At 37.0% G+C, this 12,772-nt stretch overlaps 1 protein-coding gene across 1 annotated transcript in view; it reads left to right on the top strand.

Moving 5' to 3' along the window:
* The window catches only part of Dera (deoxyribose-phosphate aldolase), a 41,914-nt gene that overhangs the window by 13,657 nt on the left and 15,485 nt on the right, over positions 1-12,772 (top strand). Inside the window, exons 4-5 of the mRNA XM_090381144.1 lie at positions 640-870; positions 6,173-6,301. Coding sequence (XP_090237270.1) covers positions 640-870; positions 6,173-6,301 — 360 coding nt within the window. The remainder of the gene's footprint in view (positions 1-639; positions 871-6,172; positions 6,302-12,772) is intronic.

Here is a 12,772-nt window from a genome sequence, read left to right as displayed (position 1 = left end):
TCACATGCTTTGGGTTATTTTTTTCGATTTCAAATAATTGTGTGACTGCTGTAAACACTGCATCTTTGTAAAGAAATGAATTAACTCACATTTGCCAGTGTGAGTTAATTGGCATGCTTCACTTTGTGAGGTAATTCCTTGAACAGTACAGTAGAGCGTCAATAATCCGAACTAATTGGGACTGAGGGTAGTTCGGACTTCCGATTTGTTTGGATTTTTGAACTTATCAAAAATACAGTTCTGAAGACTAAAAAAAAAAAGTTTAGTAAGTTTATAAATAAAAACACTAAGTTATACTTATGTATTTTTTTATTATTACAAAAGTAACTTTTAAATTACAATTTAAAAAGATATTAGCAACGTGGTACCATGAATAATGGTACTTGTGTCTAAGTTGGACATAAGGCCAAGTCTTAGTGTCAGGTTCTTGGCATCAATCTTTTGATTGAGCAGGAAGTTCCTCATGTAGTAATGTGCACCAAATTTTTTGAATAGCAACCTTATTTGTATTGCTGCCTTTTCTAAAACCATTAACCTTATTCATTTCTAAAATTATTATTTTATGACATTTTCTGCCATTTGACTCTTTTAAATCTTTAATTTTGATTTTGATTTTTTTTTTTTTTTTATCCTTTGAAGGAATTACTGTTGGAGCTGTTTGTGTATATCCAGCAAGGGTATCTGAATGTGTGAAGACTTTAAAAAAGCTGAGAATCAATATTCCTGTTGCTGCTGTAGCTGCAGGATTTCCAAGTGGTCAATATTGCTTTAAGACCAGATTAGAAGAGATTAGAGATGCTGTGAAAAATGGAGCTTCTGAAATTGATATTGTTATTAATAGGTGCTATGTTCTTACTGGAAAATGGAAAGGCAAGCTAGTAATTTTATAACTATGAAATTTCTTATTTGTTTTGTATAAAATATCATTGTTGCAGTATATACATAGAATCTGTTTGAACTCAGTGATATATTTTACTGAAAATACTGTTACTCTTAATTAATATTATATAATCTCTTAGAAAAATCATTTAATTGCTTGATTATAGTTAATAGCTCCATTCTTGATAGGTATTTCCAATGAAATTAGAATCCAGAATAACTTGCACACAATTGCAGCAGCTGATTTAAAAAAAAGAGTATAGGAACAAAGGGATTTTGAGAGTATATCAGATCCTAGCAGAAATGGTATTGTCTATAGTATAGGCAGACAACAAAAATAGCTCATTGTGCCCTGTTGATGATTTATTGAACATTTGCTTATAGAGATAGGGATTTTATAATTCCATTCTATAAAGCAACTGTGAGACCCCATTTGGAATACTAAGTATGGAGACCACAGATATTTGTTACCCAAGATATTTTTATTCTTTTGTCATTTTTAATATAACTTTACCATTGCTTTCAGGATAACTGTATTGTTCTATTTTGGTAATGACGCTATGCTCTGTGTTGGAATACTCCACCGGACAATCCTCAGTCTAATCTGTTCAAGTAATCCTGCAAAGCTAGAGGCCTCTTTAAAATTCTCAGGATACAGCTCCTCCTGAACATCTCCTTTGTCTTTGTTCATCTTCATTTCATTGTTTTACTGATTAGGACCAAAAATTTGAATTGATGTAATAGTAATTTTATTTTTGTTTATTATGTAGAAGTATATCTACCTATTTCAGAGCTCTGTGGAAGGAGCCACAGAGCTCTGAAACATAAGATAGTTTTATGTAATTTGTTAGTATCCATTAAATATATAAATTATGCAATTCCAATGTAGTCCAGTGTTATCATTGCCAAAATTGTCGATCCTAGCAATCACAAAGTGCTTTTTGGCCTTTATATTTTAAATTTAGTTCCATTTATTTATTTTTTGGTAACTCTCATTTCTGAATATTCATATTTTTGATCATTTCCATTACTCAAAAACTGTTATAAACAACCAATTCTGTCTTTTGGCTAACATCTCTTTTCTTTCAAATGAATTTGTTTAGCTGGCTTCCTGCTCCCTTCTTTACCAATTCTGCTGTTTATTTCTGTGTCAAATCTAATCTTCCATCTTTATTAAAGATTGTTTTTTACTATACAAAATTACTAACATGTTCCAGTTTTCAGTTATTTAGCCTACATTAAATTTTCCTTGGCTCTCCCAACCTTTATAATTTTTGTTTTTGTGCAGCTAATTTCTATTCAAAATTCTTTTAACCTTTATCTAACATATAAGCTATTCTTGAAAGTCACTGTTTCATAGCACAACATCATCCACGTGTTTAATAATGATCCAGTTTTTACATCTCTGATACTAAAATTTAAATTTTTTTGTTTTTTCTAATGGTAAAATGTGTCCCTATGCATTTTGAATATGACCTTAAAATTTTGCTATTATTTATAGTTTTTGTGAAAATTAACATTTGCTCAAAAAAATTGAATTTAACATTTCAGACTATTAAAATAAAAAGTGTATTGACAAATCACTTAACAAGCTTGGACAAAATGTGATTTTTTATGAGCTTAAAATGTTTTGAGTTCTGATTTCCACTTGTATGTTGCTTCCCTGGCTTCTCTTATAAGTCTCCAAAGTAATTTCCAAAAATGTTCAGACTCCACTTGTTTTCATACTAGTTTTCATACTAGTTTTCTAATACCCTGATTAAATCTTTCTACCACTGACATTACCCAAGTTTGGGGGCAGGGAAGAATTAAGATGCCAATGTAGAAAATGAAATTTTAAGTTCTTCAGCTGATATTACAACCCAGTTTTTTGTAACTTGCAGAAATTGGTAGGCAAGCTCCTCATAATTTGTGATCTTTGATTTCTTAAAGTTTTTCAGAGTACCTTGAAGGCATTTTACAGTGCTTTTTTGTGTATGTTCAGGATGTAAAAAGATCAGCTGTCTTCCACTAACTGCTAGATTTGTTGACTAATGAATATTCTCTCTTTTATCTTCATATAAGTAAATCAATGAAATTTTTGTTTCAGGTATTACAACTCCTTTATGTCCTTTGTCCAGCACTTTTACAAAGTTTTTCATTACACTTAATTTTATACGAAGAGGAAGCAATAAAATCTTTTCTCTATCAAGTATTGGCGGATGGCAAACGTTCTTCTCTCCAGGAATATATTCTCATTGTGATGAGAATATATAAGTCTCCAAATACTATCTCCATATAATGGTGTCCCCATTCACACAAGAAATAGCAAAATTTTGTGAAATCAAGTAAAAGTTCTACCATTTTCAGGTCATAACACATTTTCCAGTTATTCCTAGTGTAATTAGTTTTTTGAGTAGATTTCCTTCAAAAGGATAGCATGTCCAATTGGTATGAATGGATAGATATTTCTATTGTGCAACAGCATGACTTTTAAACTACATTTTGTCAGTCAGTTTATGAAAAAGTCTCAAGTTTTCAGAATTATGCTTGTGACCTAAAACATCCATTAAGATGTTAATATCACTGCAGAAAGTGAGGAAAATAGAATGAGACATATAGGGAAAAACTGTATTAAATCCTTTTGGTAGTTATGATATTCATATATGGTTGTGTGAGCAAGTGCTATCCTTGAATTAGTTTGACTCCTAGAAAGATTGAAGTCTTGTCTTTTAAATTATGATGGGCATCATGGTAAGACCCAGCATTTCTTGTATTACAAGGGTACAAGTTTAATAGGTCACCCTGCTAAATTACTTGCTAGACTGAACCTATTGGTAACATTCTAGGACATCTGGACATTAACTAAAAATTTCTTTTTATAATATATTTACTCCTCGCAACTTTTACCTCATCTACATCTTACATCACAAATAGGCAAGCTAATGGAAAAAACTTATCTGTAAATAGTTTGATACCTCCCAAAAACTTGCTAATTGATTTCACAAATATGTGCAATCTCAGTTTCATTTTAGTGATGTCCATGTACAGATTTTCAAGTATATGATCATTCTGTCATTTAGTTGTCTAAGCCTCACTTACTTTTTCTAGCATAATCTCAACTATTGGTTTTCTTAACTGCTGCAATCTAATTTGTCCAAATTCGTACTTCATACTTTTCCTTCACCTTTAAAAGTATTTGTGCAGTACTGGTGCATATGTCGGCTCTAATATTCATTGGTGAGACCTCCTAATCTGAAATCCCATTACTTAATCTCCTTTAGTTCAACTTCCCTACTTCAATCTGTCAAATTTATTGCTATTTATATTGATCATCCAATTTAACAAATCATTCAGAACTATAAGAATTTGCCTTTCTTTGAAGCCCAATGTCCTTCAGTTAACTTCCCAGTTTTTCTTGGTGATCTTAATGTTCCTTCTACTGTAGTCAATTGAAGGGAGAAAGTGTGTTTTAAGTTGACTCTGGTGGATTAACTAAAGGGGGATTAAGATCAGATGTCTGGTAGACAAAATTTTTGCATAATATGTTTTTAAATTTAATTTCTGTAATTTTAAATGTTCTTTATTTCAGTAATTTTGAAAGTTTTATTTCAATTATTTGTGAAAGTAGAGTTTCAAAGTCAAATTTTTTTGAAAGTCAAATTGCAAAGAGACGGAAGTCAAAGTGATTAGTGGAGTCGGGAGAACAGTAGAGACAACACATGAATTTGACAGAATGAGGTAGAGAGATTTTAAGCCAGAGAAGATCGAAAAGTGGAGATTCCAAATTACCAAGTCTCTGACAGGGAATATTGGAACGGAGACATATGCACAACTACCACCTTTGAGGCAAAAGGAATCATACAGCGAATAATTTGGGCAAGCAAGATGAACAGTAGTTGAATAAATCAATAACTGAGATTCTGTCAGAAAAAGCACATGGGGTTTGGGCAAGTGGAAATGGACATCATTGAGATTAGAACTGAGACCACGTATATTTGTGAAATGAACTAGGAAGTGTTTGGGAGGTTTAGATCTTTTCACAGATTAGCTTACTCTATTAGTTTGACAATTCATGGTGGTATTCAATAGTAAGAAAAAGTGGAGGGGACATGTATGAAGTAATAAAATTTTTGGATATGGCATACACATGGTAAGAATATACTCAGATCCTTGACATAACGTGGCCTCGACAATGCCCCCCCCCGTATACACACTGCTCGGACTCCCTCCAGTCACTATCTGGCAGAGTAGAGGTAGCAAGATTATACACTAGCTGATCCGGAAGCCTCCTAGAGAGTTACCAATAGCTTCAGTCCGGTGTACTAACTAGCGGCAGGCCTGCGAACACCGTTTTAGAGCTGTACCCTCGAAATGTAAGGAATATTGGATCTCGCCACGATGTTCATCATAACCACAAAAGTCATCAGTCATACTGCATGATGGAAGAGATGGAGAAGGATTGACCGGAACTTAGCTCTGTAGACTAAACATGGATTCCACCACTTCAACCCTCCAATAAGCAAAGTGGTGGTTTTGCACCGGTTGATGAAAGTCATCTACCACCACCTACTATTGCCTGGTAACACAGAGCGGCGGCATTCCTCCATGTGGGCACCACACCTCGACCCCTGCTTACATTGGTTCACACCTGGGTGGTCACCCACAGCGTGCTTGTGCATTGGGGTTATACCCAGGATTACTAAGAGTCCCACCATTGTGAAGGTGCAAGCAGAGGATTTGGCTGTTACAGACTGTCCGGACTTCGCCGAAATTGGGTCCACTTGACTTGAGTGTCACCCGAATATCAGTTCCATCAGTGTTTTAGACTCCCAGGTAGCAAGTACAGCTTGTCTGGCATATCTGAGAGAATGTCTCTGACAACCTCAAGGACCAAACTTGGTTGCACAGCTTGCACAGTGAGATCAGTAACAGAACTAATGGCTTTACTCTATAAGTAGTTTATTACTTAATTTTAATCACTTTTTAAGTATCAATGCATGTAGTTAGACTTCTTTGCTTCAAAAGGAGAGACAGGAAGTTCTTCTAACAAAACATTTGCCTGAATTTCTGTACTCTAAATTCCTTTAATAATTGTCTTTAGCAGAAAAATGTTTTTCTCTGTAGTTCCAGCATTCACATGAACATTCCTATCAGCCATTTTGGCCAACCCAGGAATCTGGGAATCAACTGCTTGAATGATCTCCATATTCTATGTTCTTTTATAAAAAATAAAGAATTATGATAAACAATTAAAACTGTTTTGTATTCTGTATAACACTTGCTGTTTATAATGGGTTTTTATTTTCCTCAGAACTGTATTATGAAGTGAAACTTATGAAAGATGCCTGTGGAGAAGCACATTTAAAAGCCATTGTGGCTGCAGGTGAGCTAGGATCACTAGCAAATGTATATAAAGCAAGCATGGTCTGTATGATGGCTGGTAAGTTAAGTATAATTTTTTTTTTTTTTTTGTTTTTCACCCATTATTTTTGCTATTATCTTTTTGATCATGGTCAAAGCATAGTGGGGGGGGGGGGCAGAAATCTTTTATGGGCAAGCATAGTTTGGCTGGTTCTCTTATATAGATATCTAAGAAATGTATGAATTGGAAATGTAGGAAATGATTTTGATAAATATATCCTTATTTATTATTAGACATGCTGTATAACATTCTTGCACAAGCCCACTGTACTAGTTGAATTTTGCATGGTTCCTCCCTCACAAACAGAAAAGAATAGAAGTCCTGTTCTTTCTCATTTCAATTTAATAATTTTTTTCATTATGAAGTTCATACTAAAAAAGGAGGGGTCAAGCCTCCTCTATTCAGCTGTATATCTAGTATCCAGGATAAAGGAATTTTAATGTTGCAGAATATCATTTGTTGTTGTGTTATGGAAGTAGACTTATCACCACCCGATTTCAATAGTTTTTTGAACCAGCCAGCTGACTGTTATTTATTTCAGCTTGTTAAAGAGTGTACAAGTAGTGAGTATATCATCATTTTGAACAGCATAATAAATATGGCAATACCAAATCCATTTAGCTGGAAATGGGTTGTGTCTAAGGAGAGATCAGAATTAAGAGAAAACTGTGAGGGATTCGACTTCAAGTGAGGGGAGATTAAAACAAAGTCTCCCTTGGATTGTCTCTAGTGGGAGAGATACATATACATTGATTGCAAATTAATTATGGGAAATTTTTAAGGGGTTCACCCCGGAAGCCATATGCACATTTATACTATTAGTGAATTGATAATAGAGAGCTATTAAGGGCTTGATAATTCCTATATTCTATTATATTATGAAAACAACAGGGATTACCTTTATTTTAGATATAGGAAGCTTCTTTTCCAGCCAACTCTCCTAGTCCAACGCGCTAATAATTTTTTGGGAAGGGGATATCAATTTTACAAAAAATGTGGGACAACTTCCCCCACTGTCAGAACCTTAGTGTTCAGACCCCTTGGTCTCAACATTGAGCGTTCAAGACTTCTGTCTTCAAACACCATACCTCTGGCAGCAAGGAAACCATTATGTGGATTGACATAAAATTAAATTTTGAGGTCTAAAAGCTTAATAAATAAATATGGACCGATTATTCTCTTCGGTCCTGTAGCTGGACATTAGAATTAAAAGTTTGGGGTCTAAAAAGCTTAATGGATATGGGGAGGGATTATTCTCTACATTCCTTACTATTATTCCTATCTCTTACTACATTCCTGTCTCTACTATTAGTGAAGTACCACCAGTATGATGCCAAAATGGATTACAAGGTAACTGATAAGTTTAATACAACAAAAGAGTAAATCATGGGACAGCTTGTCAAGAGACACCAATTTAGTTAACAAATACAACTTGTTCTGTATTGAGATAGAAATGGGTTAGACTGAATGCAAGAAGTCCATGACAAAGAGAGATGGATATGAGACAAAGTGTTCTACTTGTACAAAGATGAAAAGAGTAACTCAGATTGGTCCCTTACAAGATGAAAGTGGTAGTCCCATAGACAGCCTGGCTGATGAGCTGAACAGGTACTTCATGTAGAACTTTACAATTGAAAGTACAGGTCGACCCTCACTAATCCAGCAGCATTGGGACCCGTGAGGTGGCAGATTAGTGAGTTTGCCGGATCACCGGTGGTTACTTTAGCACATACAGTTTACCCAACAGCTAACCACCTCATCCTACCTTTAACACGTTGACTGCCAAGCTAGTTTAAGAAAAAAATTCCCCAAGGCTAAAAATATTTAGCAAATAATTTGATTAGTAATTCTAAAATAAATATTGTCGTGTCAGTGTTGTCATTTTTTTGTTTAAAATATAAAAAAAGCCTTTTTTTTTATGTCGCATATATGTGGCCGACATGGCCCAGTAGGTTACTTTATTTCTTGAGAAGCCATGTCGGCCACATACGTGTGACACTATTACGGCATACAAAGGTCATTTGTGATTAGTTTATTGCACGCATAGTGAGCACTGCAATAAAACTAATTGCGATAAAATAAACTCTAAAATGTCACAATACGTTTGTCGGTATTGCTAGAGATTTTGTGAAAACAAGTTCATTAGCGCACTGTATTATCCTGAGCGCCCCTGTAGCCAGGTGGACAGGAGCAGCAGTGCGTAGCACGCTTCTTGATTAGACCGAGGTTCGAGCCAGTGACCACCAAATACGGAGGATGCAGAAAGGTCAGAGAATGACCACCGCATATCCCCGGAGCAATATGGCCTTAGTTGCTAATGCTCCTAAAAACCAAATAACACACCAGCTGTATTATCCATCATATGGTGTTGTTTTTTCGCAAGTTTGTACAAGTATTGTAAAAAAAAAACTAAAAAGGAATGGCTAAAATAAGAGGAACTGAGAGAAATTGCTGGAATTTACAACTAAGCAGCGTTAAACTTCTCACAGACACACCGCTGTCGAGTTTTTTGAGAAGTTCAACTTTATCTGTTATGGACAATGTATGGTGTTTGCGCTTTACACCAAGAGAGGCACTTCCTTTATGCATTGGAACTATGGATAGGGCTAAATGCGAGCAGGTTATAATACAAAGTAATATGGCCTTAATATGGTCCTTGAGGTTGTCACAGACATTCTCTCAGATATGCCAGACAAGCTGTACTTGCTACCTGGGAGTCTAAAACGCTAATGGAACTGATATTCGGGTGACACTCAAGTAAGTGGACCCAATTTCGGCAAAGTCCGGACGGTCTGTGACAGCCAAATCCTCTGCTTGTACCTTCACGATGGTGGGACTGTTAGTAATCCTGGGTATAACCTCCATGCACAAGTACATGGTGGGTGACCACACAGGTGTGAACCAACATAAGCAGGGGTCGAGGTGTGGCGCCCACACCACATGGAGGAATGCCGCCCCTCTATGTTACCAGGCAGTACTAGGTGGTAGATGACTCTCATCGACCAGTGAAATACCACCACTTTGCTTATTGGAGGCTTGAAGTGGTGGAACCCATGTTTAGTCTCTAGAGCTAAGTTCCGGTCAACCCTTCCCTATCTCTTCCATCATGCAGTATGATTGATGACTTTTGAGGTTATGATGAACGTCACGGCGAGATCCAATATTCCTTACATTTCGAGGGTACAGCTCTAAAATGGTATTTGCAGGCCAGCCGCTAGTTAGTACACCGGACCGAACCTATTGGTAACTCTCTAGGAGGCTTCCGGATCAGCTAGTGTATAATCTTGCTACCTCTACTCTGCCAGATAGTGACTGGAGGGAGTCCGAGTAGTGTGTATGTGGGGAGCATTGTCGAGGCCACGATATGTCAAGGATCTGAGTATATTCTTACCACATGTACGCCATATCCAAAAATTTCATTACTTCATACAGCATGTCCCACCCACTTTTTATTTCTATTGAATACACCATGAATTGTCAAACTAATAGAGCAAGATTATCTGCGAAAAGATCTAAACCTCCCAAGGACTTCCTAATTCATTTCACAAATATACGTGGTCTCAATTCTAATCTCAACGATGTCCATTTCCACTTGCAGTCTGCCAAACCCATGTACTTTTTCTGACAGAATCTCAGTTATCGGTTGATTCAACTACTGCTCATCTCAGATGCCCAAATTATTTGCTGTATGATTCCTTTCGCCTCAAAGGTGGTACTTGTGCATATGTCCGTTCTGATATTCCCTGTCAGAGACTTGGCAATTTGGAATCTCCTCTCTTTGATCTTCTCTGGCTTAAAATCTCTCTACCTCGTGTTAAATTCATCTGTTGTCTCTACCGTTCTCCCAACTCCACTAACCACTTGGAGCTCTTTGACTTCCTCTCTTTGCAACTTGACTTTCTCCAGTCCAACTTTCCTAACAGTGACGTAATTTTCCTTGGTGATTTTAATGTTCACAACTCCAGCTGGCTTCCGTTTTCTAGTCACACCGACCCAGCAGGTTGAGATGCTGAGGCTTTTGCAATTACTAATGACCTAGCACAGATTGTACATTTACCTACAAGAATACCGGACAATCCTAATCATACAGCCAATATGCTTGATCTTTTTCTCACAAACAACCCTTCTAAGTACACGGTCGAAATGAGAGGTCCTTTAGGCACTTCAGATCACAACTTGGTGATTGTCTCTTCTCCAATGGAACCTTTATCCCATGGCTATTCGCAACCTCATGTTGTTTGGCATTACAAGAACGCAAAATGGGATGACCTGCGAGACTTCTTTTCTTCTTTTCCTTGGTCGGATTACTGTTTCAAAACTTCTGATGTCAACGTTTGCTCAGATCGTGTCAGTGAAATTATTCTTGCAGGAATGGAATCCTTTATCCCACACTCCACTTTAAAATCTCATCCTTTATCTAAACCTTGGTTTTCCAATAAATGTGCTAAGGCTGTCCAAGAGAAGAATGTTGCATATCGTAATTGGCTTGTTTCTAATTCTTCAGTTTCATTCTCTGCCTACACCAAAGCTCGCAACAATTGTAAAGCAGTTATTAATCAGTCCAAACTAGAGTTTGAACAGGCTAAGAGTAGAAAACTTTCTTCTTGCCCGATTGGTAGCCGAGCATTCTCTTCTCTTGCCAAAGCTATTGGCCGCAACTTCTGCCCATCTCTGCTCCCACCTCTGTCCAAACGAGATGGTTCTGTTGTCACTTCAGCCAAGGATAAAGCTGACCTGCTAGCATCCCATTTTTCTTCCAGCTCATGTATTAATGATCTTGGTAAAACACCTCCCACCATTCCCAACACGCTCCATTCAATGCCTCCTGCCTCCTTCCGTCAAAAGGATATCAGAAGGATTTTGATGAATCTTGATGCTAAGAAAGCTCCAGGTCTTGATGATATTTCTCCACTTGTTCTCAAAACCTGTGCTCCTGAACTTACTCCTATTCTTTGCCGCCTTTTCTCACTTTCTTATTCCAAAGGTGCTTTTCCTTCTGCTTGGAAATTTGCTCGTATCCAGCGAGTTCCTAAAAAGGGTGACAAATCCCTCCCATCCAATTATCGCCCCATTGCAATTACTTCTACTCTTTCTAAAGTAATGGAGAAATCAATTAACTGCCAACTCTTAACCTACCTAGAAACCTTTCATCTGATCAACGACGCCAGTATGGATTCCGTCAGTGTCGATCCACTGGTGATATTCTGGCTTATGTTACCCATTTATGGACTAATTCAATGGAAAGGTTCAGTGAAACACAAGTAGTTGCTCTAGACACCTCAAAGGCTTTTGATCATGTTTGGCATAAAGGTCTTCTAAACAAGCTTCCATCTTATGGTTTGCCAACTGTTTTTAGTAATTGGTTATCCAGTTTTCTCTCTGATCACTCATTGAGGGTGATGGTAGATGGCTCTCTGTCTTCTAACTTCTCCACTAATGCCTGTGTCCCCCAGGGTTCAGTTCTTTCCCCCACTCTTTTCCTCTTGTATATCAATGACCTTCTTCCATTGACTGGAAATCCTATCCATAGTTTTGCCGATGATAGCACATTGCATTCAACTTTCCATTTTGAGAAACCTTGTCCTGCTCAATCAGCTTCAACTTCTCGAAAATCTGCTACCAATTCCTTAAATGCCGATCTTCAGGTAATTCTCCAGTGGGGCAAAGACAACTTAGTTGATTTCAACCTTTCTAAAACTCAGTCTTGTCTTATATCTCGCAAAAAGGATTCTTCTGCTCCAATGCTTATGTTTAGTGACACTCCGATTTCTAGGCAAAATGATATATCTCTTTTGGGGATATACCCTTACTTCTAATCTCTCTTGGCACAAGCACATTACAAATATTGCTTCCTCTGCATCTAAAAAACTTGGTTTTCTCTTTCGCTCTCGGCGTTACTTTTCTTCCAAACAGCTGCTCACTCTGTATAAATCGCAAATCCGCCCTGCCATGGAATATTGTTCCCACATCTGGGGTGGTGCCCCCAAAACCCTCTCTCAGGCCTCTTGATTCCATTCAGAAGAGGGGAGTTAGGTTAATTAATGATTCATCTCTAAGAGAGTCTCTCCACTCGCTTTCTCATAGACACACCTGTTTCTGCTGCATGCCTCTTCTACAGATACTTCCATGGGCACTGTTCTTCTGAATTGGCTTCTATAATTCCCGCTCTCTCTTTCAAAACAATCCGAACACGTGCCGCCACCAGCCAACATCCATTTACTGTCCAACTTCAAACCCACAGAACCAACTTTTCATCTTCCTCATTTATTCATTCAACTGCTGTTTTCTGGAACAACCTTCCTTCATACGTATTTCCTGAAAATTACAATCTACAGAAGTTCAAGTCCAATGTCAACAAATATCTTCTTTCATCTTCTCAACCTCCAACCCAAGCACGGTACTAAGTACTATAGGTTCTAATACCTCTCGTGTTTGGGGTTTACATAAAAAAAAAAAAATAATAAAAATAAAAAATAAAAGCAGAAAAAC

Source organism: Mastigoproctus giganteus, chromosome 9 (assembly GCF_048544385.1).
Source record: "Mastigoproctus giganteus isolate SK-2022 chromosome 9, ASM4854438v1, whole genome shotgun sequence".
NCBI classification, from domain to species: Eukaryota; Metazoa; Arthropoda; class Arachnida; order Uropygi; family Thelyphonidae; genus Mastigoproctus; species Mastigoproctus giganteus.
The sequence above is the reverse complement of the archived record's forward strand: the minus strand, read 5'-3'. Positions and strand labels throughout refer to the sequence as shown.